The 25,653-nt window shown below is 35.2% G+C and overlaps 2 protein-coding genes and 2 long non-coding RNA genes across 11 annotated transcripts in view; 2 read left to right on the forward strand and 2 right to left on the reverse strand.

Moving 5' to 3' along the window:
* Positions 1-22,396, forward strand: part of LOC143907527 (uncharacterized) — an 85,494-nt gene extending 63,098 nt beyond the window's left edge. Inside the window, exon 5 of the mRNA XM_077424369.1 lies at positions 21,974-22,396. The gene's annotated coding sequence lies outside the window, so the exon portion shown is untranslated. The remainder of the gene's footprint in view (positions 1-21,973) is intronic.
* Positions 2,886-4,479, reverse strand: LOC143907543 (DNA polymerase alpha catalytic subunit-like). Its single transcript, XM_077424386.1, has 5 exons — positions 4,305-4,479; positions 4,094-4,228; positions 3,836-4,032; positions 3,525-3,765; positions 2,886-3,443 (listed from the first exon to the last, which is right to left on the reverse strand). The coding sequence occupies exons 1-5, from the start codon at positions 4,477-4,479 to the stop codon at positions 3,436-3,438; spliced, it is 756 nt and encodes a 251-aa protein (XP_077280512.1). The 3' UTR covers positions 2,886-3,435.
* LOC143907517 (uncharacterized) lies at positions 4,617-9,500 on the reverse strand. Of its 5 annotated transcripts, XR_013259871.1 has the most exons (10): positions 9,023-9,500; positions 8,515-8,911; positions 8,004-8,403; positions 7,399-7,892; positions 7,226-7,297; positions 6,878-6,914; positions 6,672-6,802; positions 5,682-5,883; positions 5,401-5,575; positions 4,617-4,637 (listed from the first exon to the last, which is right to left on the reverse strand). It is a non-coding gene; the product is annotated as an uncharacterized LOC143907517 (long non-coding RNA). The 5 variants fall into 5 exon arrangements; XR_013259870.1 differs by having other exon boundaries at positions 5,682-6,802; XR_013259869.1 differs by having other exon boundaries at positions 5,682-6,802; positions 6,878-6,940.
* On the forward strand, positions 16,559-19,109 carry LOC143907525 (uncharacterized). 4 transcript variants are annotated; one of them, XR_013259879.1, is made up of 4 exons: positions 16,559-17,098; positions 17,392-17,508; positions 17,765-17,995; positions 18,248-19,109. It is a non-coding gene; the product is annotated as an uncharacterized LOC143907525 (long non-coding RNA). The 4 variants fall into 4 exon arrangements; XR_013259880.1 differs by having other exon boundaries at positions 16,560-16,984; XR_013259881.1 differs by having other exon boundaries at positions 16,561-17,098; positions 17,392-17,504.
* Positions 22,397-25,653: the final 3,257 nt, after the last annotated feature.

Consider the following 25,653-nt stretch of genomic DNA (forward strand, 5'->3'; position numbering starts at 1 on the left):
CTACCTTTCTAGCTCTCTTACGTTCGCTTCTATTGCTTTATCTCTTTTTCCTATCTCCCACTTTCCTTCCTCTTTCACTTCTCCCTGCCCTTCCTTCTTCCCATATATCTCTCCATCTCTTAACTAATATATTTAAATTTATATATTAGTTAACTTCTTTATATACACTATATATATATACCGCTCATTAATTTCAATATACCGTTATATTTGTTAATTTCTCTGTAAGGATGAACATGATACATGTGTTTTGTACAGAAAAGAATTCATTTGCTGTTATAAACACTTTCAACACTTGCATGTAATGCATTTTTATGTATTGTTTATATAAAAATCCGATGCATGCGAATGAAATGTTTATAACAGCAAGTGCATTCATTTCTGTGCAAAACACGTATCATGATGTTCATCTTTTACAGAGAAATCAACGAATCTGTTGTATATTGAAATTAATGAGCGGTAGTATATATATACAGAAATTAACTAATATATAAATTTAAATATATTTGCAATATAATAAATATTTTTATAATATATTATACTTTTCTCTATATTGTTCCTTCTCTTCTCCTTCTTTCTACTTTTTCTATTTCTATACCTTTTTCTCGTCTTAAAATACTTTTTACTTTTGTATAAACAGCTTAAGATATCGATACAATAAATAATACTAAAAGCTACATTTGGATGGTAATAATTTACACATCCTACCTCTATAATTATGTTAAAATCATAATAGCGTAATGAAAACGATTCATAGAAATAAATGTGATAGTATTTATGAAATAAAATTAAGTATAAAATATATACATTTAAGAAATATTACTTTAGATTATATTATCTTACGCGTTATTAACATTCCATACAGGGGAAGCAAATAGTTGCTATGATATACAGGATATCTTTAAACAATTGTTTTATTTTCTAACATTTTTCAGATATACTGTAATTTAATCGTATAATCGTCATATTTTTTTTACACAGAAATACTAACGCAAAATTATTTGGTCACTGTCACTACTAAAATTAAAAAATCAGATGAAGGGTTAGGTAACGTACATATTTTTAATTCACATATCTCTCATTTACTACCGATCATCATTTCATAATGATAAATTTACAACGAAATAGATACGCCAGTACCCAAAACGTAAATCTGTAATCTAAACACAAGTTTTTATAATTTGGAAACGATACAAGTGTCTTAAAATACTTTTTACTTGTTTCTAAGCAGCATAAAATATCGATACTATCCGAATAGTATAAAAGGTACGTTAACAAAATACATCTTTCTTTTCTGAGCATTTGGGTGGAACAATAAACGCGAATATTTTGATATTTGCCTTCGTCATGTGTGCGTGTGCGTCGTGTGATCGAGATGTAATAGCTCGAGTCGTGTCGCGAGGTTAATCGACCTCCTCCTAGGCTCTTATGTAAAAAAAAAAAAAAATTATGGTGTCATAAAATATATCGTTAAATTTATTATTTTTCATTATGTAGAAAATAATTTTACTCAATTTTATAGGTTGAGAGAACGTACTTTTTGATGAAACGCGAATATTTTGATAGTGGTCATCGTTACTTGTGCTCTCACTGTCTGAATCGCTGCTCCAATCAGATTCGCTTTCACTGTCATCTTCGCCATCGATTGTAGTCTTCTGCAATGCAACAATGAACAGAAAGATTTATAAATAGTTATTTTGATCAAACTCCGGACACACACACACACACACACACACACACACACGCACGCACGCACGCACGCGCGCACACACACACGCACACACACACACACACACACACACACACACACACACACACACACACACACACACACACACACACACACACACACACACACACACACACACACACACACACACACACACACACGCACGCACGCACGCACGCACGCACACGCACGCACGCACGCACGCACACACACACACACACACACACACACACACACACACACACACACACACACACACACACACACACACACACACACACACACACACACACACACACACACACACACACACACACACACACACACACACACACACACACACACACACACACACACACACACACACACACACACACACACACACACACACGCACGCACACACACGCACGCACACACACGCTTACGTACATACACACACACTATCTGTCATATACTACGTTTACGCGAGCTTTACTTCTGTAACTTATATGATAATCCTCCACGTAAATGAGGATTCTGTAGTAACTGATAATAATTCATCCCGCGTAAACGAGTTAATTATCGTAAATTACTACAGAAGTAACGCCCGCCTAAACATAGTAACGATCACGACTGTCATTACCTATCTCCGGCGACCTACTGATATTTCGCCTCTTGTGACACCCATAACTTCGTAGCACTTCGATTTTTGAGTAAAGACGCAACCGAAATTCGAAATTAAACAATTGTAATTAATAATGAGAGATCACGTCAATATTAACCTCACGACACGACGCGATCACATCACGATATCACACGACGCACAGGCGCGAAACTCGCGAAAGTCGCCGCGATCCCGCGATCGCCGGCTTCGACCGACCAATCAAAAAGCGACAACACTACGACGCGAGATATTTGAATCGAAACGCTCACTTCTCGATACACGTAAACAACTAAAAATAAAATATATAAAATTATAATTAAACAAGTTTAATTGAAATAATTCAATCTAACTACTTGAGTATACCCCCGGGCGTGTAATTATTAAGTGAGCGAGAGAGGTAGAGAGAAAGAGAGGAGGAGGGAAAAGATACTATTCCTATAATTTTACAAGAAAGTAAAATATGTCGCATTATTTATATTAAAGGAAAGATTTATCGTACCAATTGCCAATTTATGTACAGAAATGTTTTATTCTTGAATTATGCACAAATTACATCAATATAAATGTATCTGAAACAAGCAAGTTGGGGGATATTTCAATTTTTTGGCTGCCATAAGAATATTCAGATAAAATGATAGCTATTTTATTAAGTGTCGATATATTGCATCAACAAAATCACCATGTGATTTTGCAAAATTCATAAGACACGTCTGATTAGTTGTTATCATATCCGAAAGAAGAAACAAACTGTTTTAAATTGCATGATATAACTAATTTTTAATAAATGTTGATAATCAATTTAAAACAATTAATCATATCTATTTTATAACTTAGTATAGTAAAGCTGCAATTATCTCAGAAAGTTTCTTCAACACCGCACCAATATTAATTTCTACGTCCTTGACGAACATCTTCGGTTTCTCGAAGGGAATAGCCACGCCGCCTTTAACGGTTTCCCACTTTCCTTTGCCATCATCTTCGTCACGTTTCTTTTCTCGTTCTTTTTCTTTGCGTTCTTTACATTGCTCCTTCCTCTTCGCTTTATCCTCGTCCTCCTCCTAGGCTAAAGCCCTATGTAAAAAAAATTGTATTATATAATATATTATGCTTCATGTTATAGGCGTTTTAAATATGCAATATTTCGCGTCTTACCTGTTATCAGAGCGGCGAGACCTTTAGCGTAAAATCGATAATGCATCGCCCCCAAGCATCCATGCATGAAATTGGCTGTGAAGTTCAACGCCATTTGCCTGATATGGTAATCCATTTTTTGTTCCGGCAATAAATTCGGCGCTTTCATGAGTTGCTTGATCTGCTGTCTGCTTTTGACTAATTTGTGAATCTCCGTCGGGATCATACCTGACTCCAGATTTAACTCGAGAATATTTAATTGCTGCACTGTGTAAATTATATTTTAGTCCAGATATTTACTTCATGATATTGTTTGTATATAAGAAAATTACCTCGACGTCAGCATACGCCGCACTGGGCACGATGGTAAAACACAAATTGTACTCTTGTATAATACTCGGATTAATACATCTTGTACAATACCAAAAATTGAAGCCCATCAGCAGTCCCAGCTTGTCATAGAAACCTTTCTTCGGATCAAGTACGAGGCCTCCAGCATACGCCGCAGCTTTTTTCCTACGCGTGCCATCTAATAACATATATCTAGTTTCGTAATAACGACAATATATAAAAATATATTGAGATCTCACCATCGCCTCGCCCTTTCTTTTTAATTTTCTTATCCAGCGTTATGTAATCATTCAAATTAAACGAATATCTGTTGTTACATGCATATTCGTTTCTCTCCGCTCTTCTGCCTAATAGCGTCCTTGATAAAATGTTACCTATATTCATTCATTATTTTAATTATAATTGCATTATTATATTTTATAAATGAAATAAGAAATATAATGAATGTACCTGCTAAACAAATGATTTGAAGCGCGAGCGATATAACATTGAGATCCATCACTATAGTCATAATGTATTTTGCTTCTTTTAACGTCACATGCATTAGATTTAGTACTTTGTCCACTGTATTGAAGAACGATGGAGTTTCCGCTGACGTGATCTCTTTACATTCGTGTTCCTTCATAATACCTAAATATTTGTCAAAATTAAGTTGTTATGAACCCATCCATATTGAAGTCGGTTAAAAATAAATTATATTTAATTTTTTACCATAAAATTAAATTTTACACGTGACTGTTATGTCACATAGCAATTTATCAATTGCTACGCCGATATATAAATCTATTTAAAAAAATGCAAAAAACAATTAAAATTTAAAAAATTGCTCAAAAACTGAAAAAAAGATAGAACTGACTTCAAAAGAACTGTAAAAAATAAGAAAGAATTTAAAAAAATATATAAAAGTTCTATATTTTTTATTTTTTAGAGCTTTTTGAAGTTGGTTCTATTAAAAAAAATTTTTTTTATTTTTTATACTTTTTTTAAGGAAAGAAGCTTCCTCACCAATTTGGCTAAAATTTTAATTTTGTGTATTTTGGTGCGTAAAACATGAATAAATCTATAAGTTAAAATTGTCGTTCTCAATTAGATAAAAAATTATTAAGTACTAAAATTAATAGTTGCGTAGTGTTAGAGTGTCTATCATACTGACATGATATAGACGTACATGATCATGCGTAATGACGTAAAAGTACATGAAATTACTGTAATAATACAATATAACGGCAACCTGTCCTATAATAGTCTGACGCCTTGCACAATAGGCGATAGCGATGATGATAGTGACAGCGACAAAGTTGCCAACAAAGGTATAGCTTTGTCGGCAATTTTATCGTTGTCACTATCGCCTATTGTGCAAAGGGCTTTACTTCAATTATATGCTATTATTATACTTTGTATTTATGTAAACTTTTCAATGTACCAATTATTTTCTGCTTTAAAGAAAGCATAAACTCTATTTCTACTATCTTTTTTATCTATATAGTTAAGAAAGATTAATTTCTTTTAAAAAAAGGTATATATATATATATATATATATATATACCTCAGAAAAATAAACACGATCGTATTGCATATTTCCAAAATCTCCCCTCATATAATAGCCTGCTTCTTCAGCATAATTTAGATATTTTTTTAATACTATAGCTGCATGTTTATATTTCCGCTCTGCTTTCAAACGTTCAACCAGTGTCTTATGAAGTTTGTATGAATTTGCTGGGCTGAAAAAATTAATTCTTATGTGTATAGAAGCATATGTAATTAATTCTAACGATGATAGGATAATATTCTTTTATGCATATACGAAAAAAAATTGTATATCTTTACCGTAGTTTCATCTCTTTTGATATTGCGATTATATCCTCCCAATTATCATTTAACATTCTAAATGTTTCTACAACTTTGTCAAGATCGCCACTTCTATAAAACCAGCTTCCACATATTTTCCTTCACTTGACAAAAATTTTCCATAAACTTCAGCCACCTTTTTATACTCTATAGTATTCTTCTCAAACAATTTTATTGCCGCCTGGTATAATTTATGACTACGTATAAATTTAATCATTCCTCAAACTTATTGTTAGTTGAATCTTTAGACAAATATTTTAACGCTAATTCGTAACGTTTAAGATGCATATTAATAGAATACTTCATGTAATTTGGGTCCAATTTTTTCAAATTATTCAAGAATGGAATATATTCTTTGGGATCTTCTTTCGATGATTCAAACGCTATAAACATTGCGAGTTCTAAATCATACATGCCTAATGAAACATCATATAACGTATCGATAGTGACGAAATGCAGTGAACACTTTAACGCTTCATAAGTGGATACGGTAGGATCATGTAACTCTGATCTCTGTGAATCCTCCAACATTTTCACTTGCTTTATTTTACTAAGTGTATTTTCCCAATCCTTGTCTTTGTTAATTTTTCACCAAGCTTATCAATATTGGTTGTATTAAGTTATTCGCAACTTGATATTTCTCCATGGCATCTCTTAATAATTTACAGATCTCGTCTACCTTATTAATTGTATTTTGTTACTTCTAGTGTCAGATTTGACAGGGCGATCCACATAACAAAACGCGTACATTGTACGGGTGACATCGACATTTTGTAATTCTGACAAAAACAGATTCAACCAATTTAACTTCTTATGCTGTACAAGATCTTCTAGGAACTTTTTCACATTATCCAGAAATAATTGTGGATCGTGGTCGTATGATAAATTCAAGTTTATACGTTGTTTAGTCATTATAGCAAGTGCCGTCAAATAATCACAGTTATTCAGGTAACATTTTACTATATTCACCGATAATGCCCTTGGCTGTATACATTCTAAATTTCCTCTAGGCAACTATAAAATTATTTTTGAGTCGTACGGTATCGCCGTTATTATACGAGAACCTTTTTCGAGTCGTCTGATGTAGGTACCTGATGTATCTGTAACGATATATTTAAAGTCAGAAAAATATGCGGTATACAAAAAAAAAAAGATTATAAAAAGTATGTATTTACCCGCAAATAAAATCTCGTTCATATTTAAATCCCAGAGCTGGTTAGGTAAATCACGTTTAGCTGCTTAATCATTTAGCTGCTTTATATTAACTTCGTTCAATAAGACACAAATCAATGTACATTGCAGTGTCGTAAGAAACAAAAAATCAGAATGTACGTAAAAACTTGTAATATTTTTAGCAATTTCTTTTCCGTCGACCAAGAAACTATTTTCCAGAAGACAGAGCAAGGATAATATCTTTTGATATCAATTCGTATAACTTCTATTTGATCACACTGTTCGTTTAACGTTATATTTGTCTGTTCAAGTTTTCCGTTTCTTGTGTATTTAAATATTTGATCTCTTACTTTTATGTAAGCTGTATTTGCATCGGGAGAAGAAACTACATGTTCTACTGGATAACCAAAACATAAAGTTTCCTGTAAAAAGATTCAAATTTAGACAGATATTATTTTTATACAAATCTAATGATTCTGGAATACCACATACCTTATTTTCAGACAATCTTTAGAATACATACCATTTAGAGATAAAACACACAAGAGATTATGGTTGTAACTATAGAGAACAACATGATGTTCTCCGTAAACCATAAGAAATGTTGCATGAAGCAATCGTAGTCATCAATTTTTAATGCTTTATCTTTGATAACGTATAGCATGTCACAAGAAATACTACATACGTTTGCAGTTACATATGTCAATGTGGAAGCGTTCCACATTCAGGAACATCCTTTTCCTTTTTCAATAAAATTACAATGTCCATATTGCCAGCAGAGACAGAGATCATTAAACCGTCCTCTTCCATAATTAGTCGTTATAATGCAGACAAAAAAACTTTTCCAAGAAGGCAGACGTATATAACTTTATAACTTAATGTGCCACGTTGATTTTTACGCACAGACTATGAAGAAATTGTTGAATTTGTAAAAGTGCAGCAACCAAGTCATAAGAACGTTTCAACATTGCAATCCTTTGATTTATCTTATACTGATTTCGAGTTTGGTTAGAAAAGCTGCAAATTAAAAAATCAATAAATAACATATAAACAGATTACTATATATAAATAATTATAACCACACGCACAGTCTAAATATAAACTTAAATATATTAATAAATAAATTACCTTGACAATTTTCCTTCCTTAATCCAGTCCTGATCGTGATAATATTTCTTAGACGGCCGTAGTCGACATGGATTTTGACATATGTAACAAATGTATATTTCTCAGAAACATTCTTTTCCTTTTCAATAAAATTACAATGTCCATGTTGCCAGCAGAGACAGAGATCATTAAACCGTCCTCTTCCATAATTAGTCGTTATAAGTTATAATGCAGACAAAAAAACTTTTCCAAGAAGGCAGACGTATATAACTTTATAACTTAATGTGCCACGTTGATTTTTACGCACAGACAATGAAGAAGTTATTGAATTTGTAAAAGTGCAGCAACCAAGTCATAAGAACGCTTCAACATTGCAATCCTTTGATTTATCTTATACTGATTTCGAGTTAGGTTAGACAAGCTGCAAATTAAAAAATCAATAAATAACATATAAACAGATTACTATATATAAATAATTATAACCACACGCACAATCTAAATATAAATGTAAATATATTAATAAATAAATTACTTTGACAATTTTCCTTCCATGATCCAGTCCTGATCGTGATAATATTTCTTAGACGGCCGTAGTCGACATGGATTTTGACATATGTAACAAATGTATATTTCTCAGAAACATCCTTTTCCTTTTCAATAAAATTACAATGTCCATGTTGCCAGCAGAGACAGAGATCATTAAACCGTCCACTTTCATAATTAGTCGTTATAATGCAGACAAAAAAAACTTTTCCAAGAAGGCAGACGTATATAACTTTATAACTTAATGTGCCACGTTGATTTTTACGCACAGACAATGAAGAAGTTATTGAATTTGTAAAAGTGCAGCAACCAAGTCATAAGAACGCTTCAACATTGCAATCCTTTGATTTATCTTATACTGATGATTTCGAGTTAGGTTAGACAAGCTGCAAATTAAAAAATCAATAAATAACATATAAACAGATTACTATATATAAATAATTATAACCACACGCACAATCTAAATATAAACGTAAATATATTAATAAATAAATTACCTTGACAATTTTCCTTCCATGATCCAGTCCTTATCGTGATAATATTTCTTAGACGGTCGTAGTCGACATGGATTTTGACATATGTAACAAATGTATATTTCTCAGAAACATCCTTTTCCTTTTCAATAAAATTACAATGTCCATGTTGCCAGCAGAGACAGAGATCATTAAACCGTCCTCTTCCATAAAACCACATGTGCAATTTATTATTTCTTCTCTCCGAAATTGATCTACTTTTACCAGTTCGCCGTTAATCATCATCATCAACCCTTCGCTCTCTATAATATTATTATTAACCTCCTAACAACACGACGCGAGCTGTCACATCACGATTTCACGACACTCACGACACACACGCACGAAGCTCGCCGCGATCTCCCGCGATCACACTCGGCTTCGACCGGCCAATCACGCACGCGGAAAAGCGGCAACACTACGTGCGAGATATTCGACTCGCAAAGCTCACTTCTCGGTCCAAATGGATTTTTTTATTATGGACTAGAACAACACAGGCGCGCGCTACGCGCGCGCATTAATTTTATTTCACGAATATACAACTATACATTTTTTATATTTTTATTAGAAGTGATGAGGTAAGTTGCTAATATCGATAGGTCCTCTAAAGCAACACCTTTCTATTTCTCGAAAACTATACACCGTACATTATTAATGCTGATGAGGACATACTTTTACTCATATAATTAAAGACGTAAAAACCCATACTTCATACATTTATTGATTTATATATATAAAATTTGCTAAAAACGAAACATTCAAAAGCAATTATTAAAAATAAAATTTACTCAAATTTCTTTTACTAATTGTATACAGTTCAAATAATAATAAATATATTATTAATAATATCAGATCATTTTACATGTTTGTAACGTCTTGAAGCTACTTAAATTTATCTTTATTTTTATTTTTCTTATAATGCAGTTTTATATTTAAATATAAAATTGAGATGCAACGTAAACTGGCATACTTATTGATAAAACGGATTATAAGGTACTAAAAATCAAATAAAATATAATAAAAAACACAGCACAAGAAGATCTTGCTGCGAAATTATGAGATAAATTTACTGGCATACTGTCGGCATACTGCCAATATTTTGCTATGTGGGGTAAAGCAATTGTGAAGCAACACACAGTAATAAACTACGAAGGTAGAAAACAAAAGGTTTCGAGTTTAAATCCTGATCGGGTCTGTTAATTTTTCCGTTTACCCCTCTCGCTGTCCAAAATTTCCTTCCGTATCTTTCCTCCACCCTCACTACACTCCTTGTTTTCTCGTATATTTCCATGTTCCTTTTTCCCAACTTCTCACTCACCCCTGGTTTTTTCAGACATCTTCCCAAAACCCTCCTGTTCACTGAATCAAATGCCGCCCTTGGATCTACAAAAGCAGCCACTACCTTCTTTTTCCTCTTTAATCGCTTCCCTATCGCATAATTCAGTGTGTAAATGTGTAAGTGTGTAAACCCTCTCCTTTCCATATATACTCTTCCATAACGCCTTTCTTAAACCACTTCCCCCATAACTTTACACTTCATTTCCTATCTCGTCTTCTCCCGCCGCTTTACCTTTTTTCAGCTCTTTCAGTATTCTCTCTACTTCCTCCTATCCTATCTCCTTCGCTTTCTCCACTTCCCTCTCCGATCCCTGCTCACCCAACTCTCCTTCTCCTAGCCTTTGCTTGTATTCCGTTCCTTCTAACATTTTCCTAAAATATTTATCCCACTCCTCTAATGTTATCTCCTTATTAATTTCTACCCTTCTTCTCCTTTTCTTGTTTATTACTTCCTACACCTGCTTCTCTGTTCTCGCCACTCTTGCCTCTTTCAGCAAATTTCTCTTTTTCTTCCTTTTTCCTCACACTTTTCCTTATACTCCTTTCTTCTCTTATAATGTTCTTTATATTGTCTTTCTTTTTTCCAGTCTCTTAATAATTTTTTTATTTCCTCCCTCTTCTTCCTACAGTCCCCATCCCACCCTTTCCTTCTGCCCCTCTTTTTACTTTTCTCACCCTTACTTTTATCTTAATTCTTTTTGTCAACTATTCGACCTCTTTATCTATTGCTCCCCTATCTATTTCTACCTCCTCCGTCCTTTTTCAAAACTCCTCTCTTGCCTCTTCCAACCAGTCCGTCTTTTCCACCCACCTCTCTTCCTCCGCTATTGTCCCTCTCCTCTCACCACCACCCCCTTTGTCCAACCGTACTGCTATTGATTGGTGATCCGAATCTACCTCACACCTCACCTTTAATCTTGTCATTCTTTCCCAAGCTTTTCTATCTCCTATTGCGTAATTGATCACTGTTTCCCCACTTTTTCCTGTAAAAGTCACCACCCCCTCCTCATCTCCCTCCTTTACTCTGTTCATAATTTCCCACCCTTTCTCTTCCATCCATTTAATCAGCCTTTTCTTCTACCTATTTATCATTTTATCTTTCGATTTTCTTTCAGCTCCCTCCTCTCCATCCTTCAGCGCTCCTTTTTCTTTTGTTCTTGCATTGAAATCACCCCCACTATCCATCTCTCCTCTCTCCCTTCCTCCTCTTTTACCGATTTTATCTTACCCATCATTTTGTCCAAGTTGCCGCTTACGTAAACTGTTGCCAATCTCCATTTTTCCTTCTTCCATCTTACTTCTTTTATCATTAAACCTTCCTCCTCAACCCATTTTTCTTCCTCTTCTAACCCTTCTCTGACTTCCATCATTATTTCACCTATTGCTCTTCCTTTTCTTTTAAGTCTTTCTTTCTTTGCACCCTGTATACTCCAGTTGAACTTCTTTGGCACCCTATTCTTTATTTTCTTCCATTCCTCCTGTTTCAGCCACGTCTCCACCAACACCACGACATCCCACTTTTTTATCATTTCCAAAAACCCTTCCTGTTTTTCCTTCACTCCCGCTACATTCCAAAAGCCTATCTTTAGGCTTCCTTCCTGTTCCTTCCTTTCTTCCTCCTTATTTATTGTTAATTCCTTTTTTCCCCCTTCTCTTTTTCACCCCTCTTTTTCCTCTCTTTCACTCCTTTTTACTTTTCTTATTTTACTCTCTCTGATTACTATCTTATATCCTACTATCTTCTTCTCTTGCCCCGTTTTTCTTCCTATCTCTTTTACCTCTTTTGTTCCTTCCTCCTTTCCCATCTTTAGCCATAGCTTCTCTACCGCTTCCTTTAGCCTTCACTCCTCCACCTCCACCTTTTTCATTACTACATTGTTCCTCCTTCTGTCTCTCTCTTCTAACTCTCTCCACATTTCTAGCTCTCTTACCTTCGCTTCCATTGCTTTATCTCTTTTTCCTATCTCCCACTTTCCTTCCTCCCATCTCTCTCCTTCTCTATACTATCCAGCCTTCCTTTCAACTCTCCTATCTCCTTCATTTCCTTCCTTTCCTTCTGCCATTTCACCTCTCTTTCCTCCACATGCGCCCTCATCTTCCTAATATCATCTCTTATCATTTCTCTCTCTTTCTTGCTTTCTACTTTCTACCCCTTGCTCTTTCTGTTCTTTCCTTAATTCCCGTATTTTCTCCATCATTTTACTCATTATCCTTGTTATCTGTTCTTTCCCCTCTGGCGATATCACCATTTTCATACTTCTTCTAAACGCCTCTTCCTCTCTCCTCTTCTCCCTTCCGCTCTTTTTTTTTAAATAATCATCTATACTCGCCTCACTACATAAACTCGCACTTCTCTCTTTCTCCTTGTGCTAGCCACCTTACCTCTTCTACTTGTCATCTTTTTGAGCTCCTTCTTCGCTTTATTCTTTTCCTCACTTTCCTTATTTATCTCCTCTACTCTCTTTTTTATCCCCTGCCTTCCTTTTACCTTATTTATTCTATCGTCTCTTTTTCTCCTTATCTCGCTTCAAATCTACCGCCACCCTACTCCTTCCCCTTTTCTCTCTGAGATGTCACCACTTCTCAGCCTTTCTTCACCCACAATGTCGCCACTTCTCAACCGCCTGCCACTTCAATTTCTCTCTAAGGTGTCCCTAACCTCTTTCTGACCACACACCGTTACTAACTAATATCTCCTCTCTTACTCTTCCTTGCTTCTCGCCTCCACTTCCACCGCCTTTGCCACTTCTCCCTTCCCTCCACCACTACTCTCCTCTCTGCTGCTACTCCTAATCTCACTCTACGCCTTACTTTTTCGCTCTTTATCGCGCTCGCCAACCACCCGCTTCCAAGAAACACATTTTCTTTCTCTTGTCATGCGATGAGTCAACGTAAAAAAATTAAAAAAAAAAAAAAAAAACGGTTTTTAAAAAAACTTTAAAACAAATAAGAAATAAAAAAATTAACAAATAAAAAAACTCAAATGTATGAAATAAAACTTTAAGAATTTCTTTCAATTTTTTGAAGTCGGCGCCAAATTAATGATATTTTTAATAGCATTTTTCATTGGCAGTGCGCACTCAGTGCACATTTAAGCCGTTGTGTATACTGATTTAATTTCTAATATTTAAAGTAAAATGCAAATATTTCGACTCTCTGATAAAATACCTAATACATATTTTACCAAATAGTATAATAAAGAATATTGAGGATTTCGTGACTTAACCCGTTCATATTAAACATACTTTACGTTTATTTGTGTGTACGACGGCTTTAATGTGCATTGAGTGCGCACCAGTTCTGCAAAAAAAAAACACCAAGTATTCCTTTCAATTTTTTGAAGGCGACGACAAATTGAATTAGTAATTATTAATTTTGCGCCGACTTCAAATCATTAAAAGGAATTCTAAAAAAAAAGGATTTTTTTTTAATTCATACTTTTTTAGTGCGTTATTCAATTGATACGAATCAAAAATAATAATTTATTATTTGCTTGTAATTAATGTAATTATTAAGTATGCATAATTTCTTTATTGTTCCGTACCCTGATGTTCTAACGCAATGTTTTATGTACTAAAACTTTCCGGAGCAAGGATTGCTCTACAGTGAAAACCGTATCCATACAGTAGTTTCAGAAAAAATCGTAGACATATCCACGTCATCATACTCGCCGAATTGAGAACCTCCTTTTTGAAGTTGGTTAAAAGTAAATTATATTTAATTTTTTATCATGAAATATTAAATTTTACACGTGACTGTTATGTCACATACAAATTGATATATAAATCTATTTAAAAAAATGAAGAAACAATTAAATTTTAAAAATTGCTCAAAAATTTAAAAAAAATATAGAACTGAGTTTAAAAAAACTAAAAAATAAGAAAAAATTAAAAAGAAAATAAAAAAGCTTTATATTTTTTTTACTTTTTAGAGTTTTTTTGAAATTGGTTCTATAAATTTTTTTTTTTTTTTATACTTTTTTAGAGTTTCATTTAATTAATATAATTAAAAAATAAAATATATAATTTTTTTCAAATATTATATATCTTTCTTCTTCTTTCTGCACTTTTTCAATCAGTATCTCCAATATTTTTGCAATATTTTGACCATACAGAATAATTCCATCTGTTTTTGTTACATATAAAATTTTATTGCATTGTCTCGTATATTCTCCTTTGGTTTTAGTCTGTGTAATTCCTTACCTGTTGTCGTAATTATCCCACCTTTAGTCATTTCTCTTATAGTTTTAAAAATTAATGGTGTGTATATAGTTCCATGTATGTTTACTTAAGCTGCGATCCATTTAACATTACAAATGCTCTTCGAAGTATTCCTCTTCTCTTTTCTTTCAGTGAAGAAAAACAAAGAAGATGAAGAACGTTTCAAAGCATTTTTAGCATCAAATGGACCATAGCCTTATCATCTTGTTCTTAATCTTCTACATTACTTAACGTTTGACATTCGACAACTGTACTTTATGTTATATGTACATACATACATACATCCATACAGGTGTTTCCTAATAAGTGGGGAGTATTGTAGTGGTAGATTCAGGACACGAAAACAATGAAAAAACATAAACATATGTCCTATTTGACTTTATTTCCGAGTTATGACCATTTCTGTGCTCCAGTAATTTACAGCTGCTTACATTCGTAGAAAGTGTTTGAAATGGTCATATTTGGTTTGTATTTGTAAACAGTACTCAATATCTGCAGAATATTTCCTGACCTTGTTGATTTTATACATTCTATTAAGTAAATGCAAGTAAATTATTAAATGTTTTTAGCAAGAAAATAACGTTTCGAAACTCTTAACGAACTTTCGCAAACGCGCACTTAAACGTCAAACAAACATTCATGAAAATTCTTCTTATTTTAACTTCTTATTTTTGCTTGGAAAATAATTCCCGAATGAGTTAATGTATCAACCTCTGGTTTGAACCAAAATTTTTCTTATTTTATGCTCTTTCTAACGATATACAATATAAGAGGTTCCATTTGAAATTTTTAAGGATTTGGAGTTTTCTTATAGGGCAATCCCTTGGGGAGACGACTCCCAATCTTCTGAGTTGCCCCTCGAAATGATCAAACACGTACATTTCGATATTTTTCATAATTTTAAGCCATTTCTGAAATATAGACGGTGGACACTTTTTGTTCGCAGACCCTGTATACGTATATACATATACATATATACAGGGTATGTTATTTTAAATACCCCAAACAAATATCTCGAAAAATATGGAAGATACAAGAAAACGGTTCAGACAAATTTAAAATATCAAGGGGCACAAATAAATCAATCATTGATGAAATCAATTTTCGAAAAAATCGAATCTTTAAGGTCACATAAAGGTCATCTCCATTTTTTAAAATGGAAATTGTATGATTTTTTTATAATATAATTCTTCTTTATTTTACATAAAAATTTTAGTTAGAGTTATAATTAACAAATTAATAGTTTACATACCTATTTATATATTTATGTATGTACCAGGTGTGCCATTTTAAACGCCTTAGGCAAATATCTCGAAAAATATGGAAGATATGAAAAAACGTTTTAGACAAAAGCTGCATCAAAGAGGACAAATAATGATAAAACCCATTTTGAAATAAATCAATTTTTTAAGGTCACATAAAGGTCATCGCCATTTTTTTCATAATATGATTTTTCTAATTATTCTACATATAAAAATATTAAGATGGTTGTAAAGAAATTGATAGTTTATAAGATATTTCATATTTTATTCTGGCACATTTTGGCGAAATATAAAGTACCTCATAAACTATTCATTTTTTGGTAAATGTAACCTTGGTACCTTTAACATTTTTATGTACAGAATAATAAAATAAATCAATTGGTGTAAAAAAATTGTTGCTGAGCAAAAAAATTATGTAATTTGGAATATGCAACCACATGTCTTTCTTGAAAATAAGTAACAATGTGTTTTCTTTACACCAACTGATAAAAATGTTGCATTACAAAAAATAAAAAAATGCTAGTATGTTTATTCTATACATTCTTAGCTATATTATAATTTTATAAAAAAAGTGAAAATATTTACTATAATTATGCTTTCCTTATAAACAAATATACTAAAACCTCATTAACAATAACATACTAAAAAGTTACATATGGATGCATCCAAAACATTTTTTATTATAGAGTAAGTCTGGTATTTTTACGCCACGAGGGGTTTTACGCCGATGTCAGAAAAAATAGAAAGAATGAAGTTACTTGCTCGCAATTATTCTTTTATGTGCTTTTATGCCATATTAGTATTGTGTTGTAATTTCAGTTTTTTATTTTACTGTTAATATTAACGAAACTGTCGTGAGATTTGAATTGATTTCTCACCGTAGTAAGAAGCGCGATCTTGTGTTACAATCTACGTAAAATAATTACTGTAGGGAGTGTAAAAAGTTTAATGGTTATTTCATGACACATAAGTGTAGACAGCGATAACCTAGAAATATGTAGATATATCTATAGTGACAGTCGTGACCATCGCCGCGTGACAGATAGTGATAGTGAAATATATATTGACGGCAGGGAGCTGATGCCGAGGAGATCTTTAAGAAGGAAGGAGTATCCAAAATCGCACACGTACGTATATATGCTGTCTTGTAAAAGTTGTAAAAGTTAAGAGAACGAGAAAGTAATCTGGTATCCATATGCACGTTGTGACAGGCACTATCGCGTAATAAAGATTTCTCCGAGGTATGTTTATATTGTACTTTACTTTCGTTAATTTGGATGCTTTGAATGTACAATTTCGCGTCTTTAAAATGTAATAATTTTCATAGTCAGACACTGTTGAGGCATAATTGTCTAGCACAAGAGGTCCTCTTGTGCTAGATAATACGAGTTGCTACAGAGTGCCTTTAATTGTAACAATCTCTTCTCCTTTACCCCCTCTTTCTTCCCCCAATCCCGAATTTACACTTTTGTGTGGTTCGTATCGTGTGTCATTACCTATTATAAATGTCCTTTTCTCTCGTTTTCTCACGCAGGAACATTTTATATTTAACTATGTGGTATACAAAATTTTGCCGCCATATATTGACCGCAGGGAGGTGATACCGAAGAGATCTTTAAGAAAGAAGGTGTATCCAAAATTGCACATGTATGTACGTATACATATCCTTTCTTGCAAATTTTAAAAGTTGAAAAGAACGAAAAAGTGTTCTGTAGCGCAATTTGTATTGTAGGCAAGTTATGCTAAAATATTTGTAAATTGAGTCCCTATTATCCATTATGATATAATTTTTATCAACAATATTAGAGGAGTAACAAAAATTAATTTTATTAAGTATTCAAAGCAATTGAGAGTTTTTAGCATTAAGTATTTTTATTTTCTCATAATATGCTTTAAAAATATTGCAGGGGACTTGTGAGTTATGCGAAGCAATTGATACTATTAAGGTTCATTGGTCATATGAAGTTTGCACACGTCAAGCTTGACATCCTAAAGATCACAATGCATTCTGAAAACGATACCGTGCAGGTTCGTTGGCGTATACGTGGTGTCATCACAGGCTGGAAGGTATTTTCGGTGTTTTGGAAGTAAAATTTGGAAAATACAACATGTCATTAAATAAGCGCTAACCAGGAAATGTAAGTGTAATCAGTGCTCTGAACATTCCTTTTAATAGTAATATAAAATTGTTCTTATAAACATTAATTATAATTTATTCAAGTTGTCTATTATTTTAAAAAACTTGATTTTTAGTTTCGTTTTTTATTCTACTTTCAGAAAAAGATAAAATAATTTAGATTTCCTAAAATTAATTTTGTTTATGCTATCGGAGAGGAAACACTTATTATAAAATTAATTATAATACCAAGACAATTATATAACAATTTCAGATGGTACGACGGCTTTTTTATGTTAATGCTGAATGGAAAAGTCTATAAGCATATTGCGGACAAGATGATGCCTAATCAGGATACAGCCACGAAAAAAAAGATATGCGCATGGCAGGGAAATTAGCGCTGTTCACAGGCCTTGCCTTGTAAGCATATTTAGTAACAACGAGGATTCTTTGAATTGAGCTCTGTCTTAAAATTGCATCAAGTGAAGTGAATCCACCGCTGAGTGCTGAAATTATACGATTTTATCCGTCACAACGAATAGACCAAGAAGAATGCTTTTTCCAGTCGATGGTTTCGAATGTTGCTGACGTATCTATTTCGTTGCAATGCATCATTATGAAATGATGATCGATAGTAAATGAGAGATATGTGAATTAAAAAGATGTGTACATTAACTAAACTGTATCTTTGTATGATTACAAACTATCTTCATCTAATTTTTTAGTGACAATGTCCGAATAATTTGCATTAGTATTTCTGTGTAAAAAAATATGACGATTATATTACAGTATATCTGACGATTTTAACATAATTATAGAGGTAGGGTGTCTAAATTGTTATCGTTCCATCCAAATGTAGCTTTTATACTATTCGGATAGTATCGATATTTTATGCTGCTTAGAAACAAGTAAAAAGTATTTTAAGACATTTGTATCGTTTCCAGAATATAAGAACTTGTGTTTAGATTACAGATATACGTTTTGGGTATTGGCGTATCTATTTCGTTGCAAATGTATCATTGTGAAATAATGATCGGTAGTAAATGAGAGATATGTGAATTAAAAATATGTATATTACCTATCATCTGATTTTTTAATTTTAGTAGTGACAATGTCCGAATAATTTTGCGTTAGTATTTCTGTGTAAAAAAATATGACGATTATACGATTATATTACAATATATCTGAAAAATGTTAGAAAATGAAAGAATTGTTTAAAGGTATCCTGTATATCATAGTATCTATTTGCTTTGCCTGTATGGGATGTTAATAACGGGTAAGGTAATATAATCATTAAAGTAATATTTCTTAAATGTATATATTTCATACTTAATTTTATTTGATAAATATACTATCACATTTATTCCTATGAATCGTTTACATTTATTACGCTATTATGAGGTAGGATGTGTAAATTATTACCGTTCCATTCAAATGTATCTTTTATAGTATTATTTATCGTATCGATACCTTAAGCTGTTTATAAAAAAATAAAAAGTATTTTATGACGAAAGAAAGATATAGGGATAGAAAAAGAAGAAAGAAGGAGAAGAGAAGGAACAATATAGAGAAAAGTATAATATATTATAAAAATATTTATCATATTGCAAATATATTTAAATTTATATATTAGTTAACTTTTTTATATACACTCTCGCTCATTAATTTCAGTATACAACAGATTCGTTGATTTCTCTGTAAATGATGAACATGATACGTGTTTTGCACAGAAATGAATGCACTTGCTGTTATAAACATTTCACTTGCATGCATGGCATTTGTATATAAATAATATATAAAAATGCAATGCACGCAAGTGTTTATAAGAGCAAATGTATTCATTTCTGTACAAAACATATGTATCATGTTCATCCTTTACAGAGAAATTAACAAATATAGGGGTATATTGAAATTAATGAGCGGTAGTGTATATAAAGGAGTTAACTAATATATAAATTTAGATATATTAAGAGATGGAGAGATGGGAGGAAGGGCAGGGAGAAGTAAAAGAGGAAGGAAAGTGGGAGATAGGAAAAAGAGATAAAGCAATAGAAGCGAAGGTAAGAGAGCTAGAAAGGTGGAGAGAGTTAGAAAAGAGAGACAGAAGGAGGAACAATGTAGTAGTGAAAAGAGTGGAGGTAGAAGAGGGAAGACGAAAGAAAGCGGTAGAAAAGCTATGGCTAGAGATGGGGGAAGAGGGAGGAATAAAGAAAGTAAAAGAGAAAGACGGGGAAAGAGAAGATGGTCTTAGTTAGGTTAAAAAATAAAGTAATAAATAGAGAGGTAATGCAGAAGAAGAATGTGTTGAAAGGGAGGATGGAAGAAATAAAAAATGACATGACCTTGAAGGAAAGCATCAAAGAAAAATGCAATGGAGCCTGGAGAGGATAGCTGAGAAGGAGAGAAGAAATAGAAGGAGAGATTGGGTAAAGTACGGAAAGATTTGGATAGAGGGGAAGAGGTGGAGTTGAGATGAGGAAAAATAGTCCTGAGAGATGGAAGGGAAGATGAGAGAGAGGAGCAAGAAAAAGGAGGGGGGGAGAAAGAGGAACAGATGAGAAGGGAAAGAGTAGGAGTAGAAGAGAGGGAGACGGAAAAATGAAATGTAAAGGTAGTGAGGAGGGAGGAGAAACGATGAGAAGGGTGGGCGGAGAGAAAAGGGAGGAGAGGGAGAGTAGAGAGGAAGAGAGTGTGGTGAGGCTGAGGGGAAGGGGGAAAGGAGTCAGAGAGAGTAGAGTGTGGAAAGTAAAAAGGAATGAAAGAGAAAAAAAAGAGGGAGAAGGGGAAGAAAGAAATGCAGGAGGGAGGAGGAGGGGAAGGAAAAGGAAGGAAGCCCAAAGATAAGCTCTTGAGATGTAGCGGGAGTGAAGGGAAAACAGGAAGGGTTTTAGGAAAGGATAAAAAAGTGGGATGTCGTGGGGTTGGTGGAAACATGGCTGAAATAGGAGGAACGGGAGAAGATGAAGAATAACGTGCCAAAGGAGTTCAACTGGAGGATACAGGGTGTAAAGAAAGAAAGAGTTGGAAGAAGAGGAAAAGCAACAGATGGGATAATGATGGGATTCAGAAAGGTGTTAGAAGGGAAAGAAGAATGGATAAAAGAGAAGAGTTTAATGATTAGAGAAGTAAGATGGAAGAAGAAGAAATGGAGATTGGCAATAGTTTACGTAAGCAGCAATTTATGATAATGGGTAAGATAAAATCGGTGAAGGGGGAGGAAAGGAGAAAAAAGAGATGGATAGTGGGGGGCAATTTCAATGCTAGAACAGGGGAGAAAGGAGCGCTGGAGGATGGAGAAGAGGGAGTTGAAAGAAAATCGAAAGATAAAATGATAAATAGGCAGGGGGAAGGGCTGATTGTATGGGTTGAAGAAGAAGGGTGGAGAATTATGAATAGAGCATAGGAGGGAGGTGAGAAAGAGAGGTGAATTTACAGGAGAAAAAGGGGAAACAGTGATCAATTACGCGAAGGGAGATAGGAATGTTTGGGAAAGAGTGACAAGATTGGAGGTGGGGTGTGAGGTAGATTCGGATCACCAATCAGTAGCAGTACGGGTGGACAAAGGGGGTGGTGGTGAGAGGAGAGGGACAATAGCGGAGAAAGAGAGGTGGGTGGAAGAGACGGACTGGTCGGAAGAGGCAAGAGAAGAGTTTAGAAGAAGAACCGAGGAGGTGTAGAAATAGGTAGGGGGAGCAATATAGCTAAAGAGATCGAAAAGTTGACAAAAATAATTAAGATGAAAGAAAGGATGAGAAGAGTAAAAAAAGGGGCAGAAAGAACGGGAGGATGGTGGGATGGGGACTGTGGGAAAAAGAGGAAGGAGGTAGAAAAGTTAATTAAGAGACTGGAAAAGGGGAAGACAATATAAAGAACATTATAAGAGAAAAAAGAAGGAGTATAAAGAAATGTGTGAGAGGAAAATATATCGTATATAATATATAAGCAGATGTATAAGTAATAATTACTGTTTTTGCATTATGTAAAATTTGTCTTATTTTAGATATACCGATAAATTTAAAATATTCGAGAAGATATGATGGGATTATCTATTGGTGCTCATGGTGCAAATATATTCAACAAGCGTGAAAAGTTGATGACATTACAAATATTGTTAGAAGAAAATTCATGCACATGTAATACATAATATATAAAATATACGATTACAAAGATAAATTTGTATAAAAAATCTGTAGTTACTGTAACGTATACCAGATTAGATTTGTACGCGCGCGCGCGCGCGCGAGCAAGCAATAAATATTGAAACATTACAGATGACGTGTTAAAAGACATTAATATGTAAAATATAATTTATATATATTTATATAAATAATCCCATTAACCTCGCGCAACCGATGCCAGCTGTCACATCACACGACATATACACATATGTACATACACGCACGCGACGAGAAAAACAATGTATCAATTTTTCATTCATTAAAATATAAATGTTATATATATTGTAAGGAAAGTCCTTTTGAACCGAGGTTAAGTGGGCTTGGTGTCAGGATTGAGGGCAGCCAGAAAGGATTTCCACAGGGACGAGTAATCAAGGAACACACAACTTGAGCACAGGACTTTATTCCGATGTAACTTTGAGTAGTCAGCATTACGTACGACCTGGTCGGCGGTCGTGAGCGAAGTGTTGCAGCCGCTGCTGCCGCTACCGAAATCCCGCGCGCAACCTGAGCGCCGCCCGCCAATCAGCGTCCTCCGTCAATGGGCGTTGCCGTCGCGCATGCCATCTTAACCGCGCGCAATACAAATGAGGCCTACGACCTTGGCTGACGTTTACAGCTCGGCCATTCCTGACGTGGCATGCGACCCGAATGCTCAGTACCGCATGAAATGCTAAATTATAATCTAATAAAATTATACAACGTATACACTATTTATCACATCGTGGATACTTATAATCTAAATCAGACAGACTAGGGATAGAACTTATAATTACCCTAAAACAAAAATAATAAAAAAATAATATGTTGTGAGGCGGAAGTCGCCGTGCCCGAATTGCGACACATAGCTGTCAGCGCACACCCCGAATATTGCCAAACTCACCTGAGGTGGCATTCCGGGTGTCGCAAGCGGCTTCCAGGTCGCTCACCCGGAAGCAAAAGCGCTGACAGCTAAGTCAGCATCGCGGAAGTAATACGCGAAGAGATAAAAAACCCGCCCTTCCGAGACGGGCGTCGTGAGACAGGTTAGTTTTACCTTACTGATGACCAGTCATTGCGATAGTAATCCTGCTCAGTACGAGAGGAACCGCAGGTTCGGACATTTGGTTCACGCACTCGGTCGAGCGGCCGGTGGTGCGAAGCTACCATCCGTGGGATTATGCCTGAACGCCTCTAAGGCCGTATCCTCTCTAGTCAAAGGTGGCAATGATATCTCTAGGAGTTTCGTGAGTCGAAAGGCTCAAAACAATGTGACACACTACTAGGCGGCCGGTCCCCCTTAAACGGGAGACCCGGTCGTCGCACGAGCCCGGTTTGCCGTACGGCGCCTCTGCCCGTCGTCGGGATCTCGGTGAAATATCACTACTTTCATCGTTTCCTTACTTACTCGGTTAGGCGGAGCGCGTGCCCCGAGGGCTTCGTGCCCCGGCGGTCACGGTGTTCTAGAGCCAAGCGTGTCAGAGTGGCGTGAGGCCTCGCGGCCGATCGCCGTTAATACTCCCGCGTGATCCGATTCGAGGACACTGCCAGGCGGGGAGTTTGACTGGGGCGGTACATCTGTCAAAGAATAACGCAGGTGTTCTAATATGATCTATATGAATAATCATACTAACTTATATAAAACCTTTAATTTGATTAAAATACTTTATAATTCTTGTTGGCGCTGAGATCTTTACGGCGAGTTGATCCTGGACGGCCTCCGGAAGGGAGACACAGGCCGACCAATCGCTTAGAACACCGTGTTAGGTTGGATTATTTCCGGACCTATGGCCTCCTCTCTAGTCTCGTCACACACGTCATCAAGCCCATTGTTCAGCACTCCTCCGTTCGTGACCTCACATTTTTGCTCTTAAGGCGAATCACTCGAAGCCGAGTTACGCCGCTTCTGGGAAGTCAAAGAAATTCCCCGATCTTCCCTTCTTCGCCCGGCTGACGAACAATGCGAAGAGCATTTTCGTCAAACCCATTCGCGCTCTCCGGATGGTCGATACATGGTTTGTTTGCCGTTCAAAACCGGCCCTCCATTGTGCACAAATGTCTGCAACGCCTCACTCGGAGGTTGCAACGCAATCCGGAGCAGCAGAAAGAGTATTCAGATTTCTTGCGGGAGTATGAAAGGCTAGGTCATATGCAAGAAGTACCGCGGTCTCAAATAGATAATGCGCAAAACGTTTACATTCCCCATCATCCGGTTATTCGTGAAGACAACGTGACAACTTATTTAAGGGTTGTATTCAATGCGTCGTGCTTGACTGCGAACGGGTCCTCCTTGAATGACCACCTCCTGACAGGACCTAAGCTTCAACAAGATCTGCCTGCGGTCTTACTAATTACAATGGCGACAATTTCGATACGTGTACACTGCGGATATTACAAAGATGTACCGGCAGACTCGTGTCGACCCGCGCGACGGCAATTATCAAAGAATATTGTGGACACCTAATCCCTCAGACATTCCTCGAGAGTATGTGTTATTAACCGTAACTTATGGTATGATTTCTGCGCCATTTCTAGCGTTTCGCGTTCTTATTCAACTTGTAACCGACGAAGGTCACAAGTTCCCGCTGGCTGTCATCATCCTTCAAAGGAAATGGTACGCCGACGATGCCCTCTTCGGCGATGACGATCCTATACGATTACGTCAATCTCGCGATCAGCTTCAAGCCCTCTTGCGCTTAGGTGGATTCAAATTAAGAAAATGGGCGAGCATTTATCGCGCTCCGACAAAATCAAGTCGAGCACGAAACAAAATTTATGCAGAATTATTCTTAGTACAAAGTAATCGGAGCACTATCCTGGAGACGCCCCGTGTCCGCGATATTGTTATTATATCGTGGACGATCGAGGCCCCGGGCCCAGAGAAAAAATAATCGTACAAACAATAGACTCCCGATATTGTCGTACAAAATGTATGTTTACCTATCCCTAGCTTCTTCTCCTCTCTATATTAAAATGAAAGAAACGTATTCGACTGAAAAAGGCCCGGTTAGCGAGATAGGAAGCCGATGCCAGTCTCACGCGAAAAGCGAACGTCGAAATTTATAACACAATGGCTGCGTTCGGGAAGGGCGCTATTGCATCATTCTATCTTTATCGCTCATCAGGTGTAAAACAAGGATAAAATAAGCAAATAGCACTAATAGCGTCTTCCCGAACGCACCCAATAAATTAGTATTTAGCATCTCGAATGTCTATCAAGAAACGGGACAGGTCATTTTTTTGTTTTCTAAGAGAATTCAACCACTCTAACCGAGTTTCACTAATATCTAAACGTCAGAAACGCACGTGGTCCGAGTTAGCACAGTCCAACAGATTTCTTTCTATAGACGGCATAGTTGCTAAAATATATTTCATAAAAAGAAAATTAATCTGCAAAAATCAAATAATATTATAAGCACGAAAAAATATACACGAAGAATTTACTTTGAAAATCAGAAAGATTAAAAAAACGCGACAAAGTTTTTTTTTCCTCCGGATGAAATTCCAACGTGCGCTTCTAAGG

Source organism: Temnothorax americanus, unplaced genomic scaffold, assembly GCF_048541705.1.
Source record: "Temnothorax americanus isolate GAGA-0224 unplaced genomic scaffold, ASM4854170v1 Scaffold83, whole genome shotgun sequence".
NCBI classification, from domain to species: Eukaryota; Metazoa; Arthropoda; class Insecta; order Hymenoptera; family Formicidae; genus Temnothorax; species Temnothorax americanus.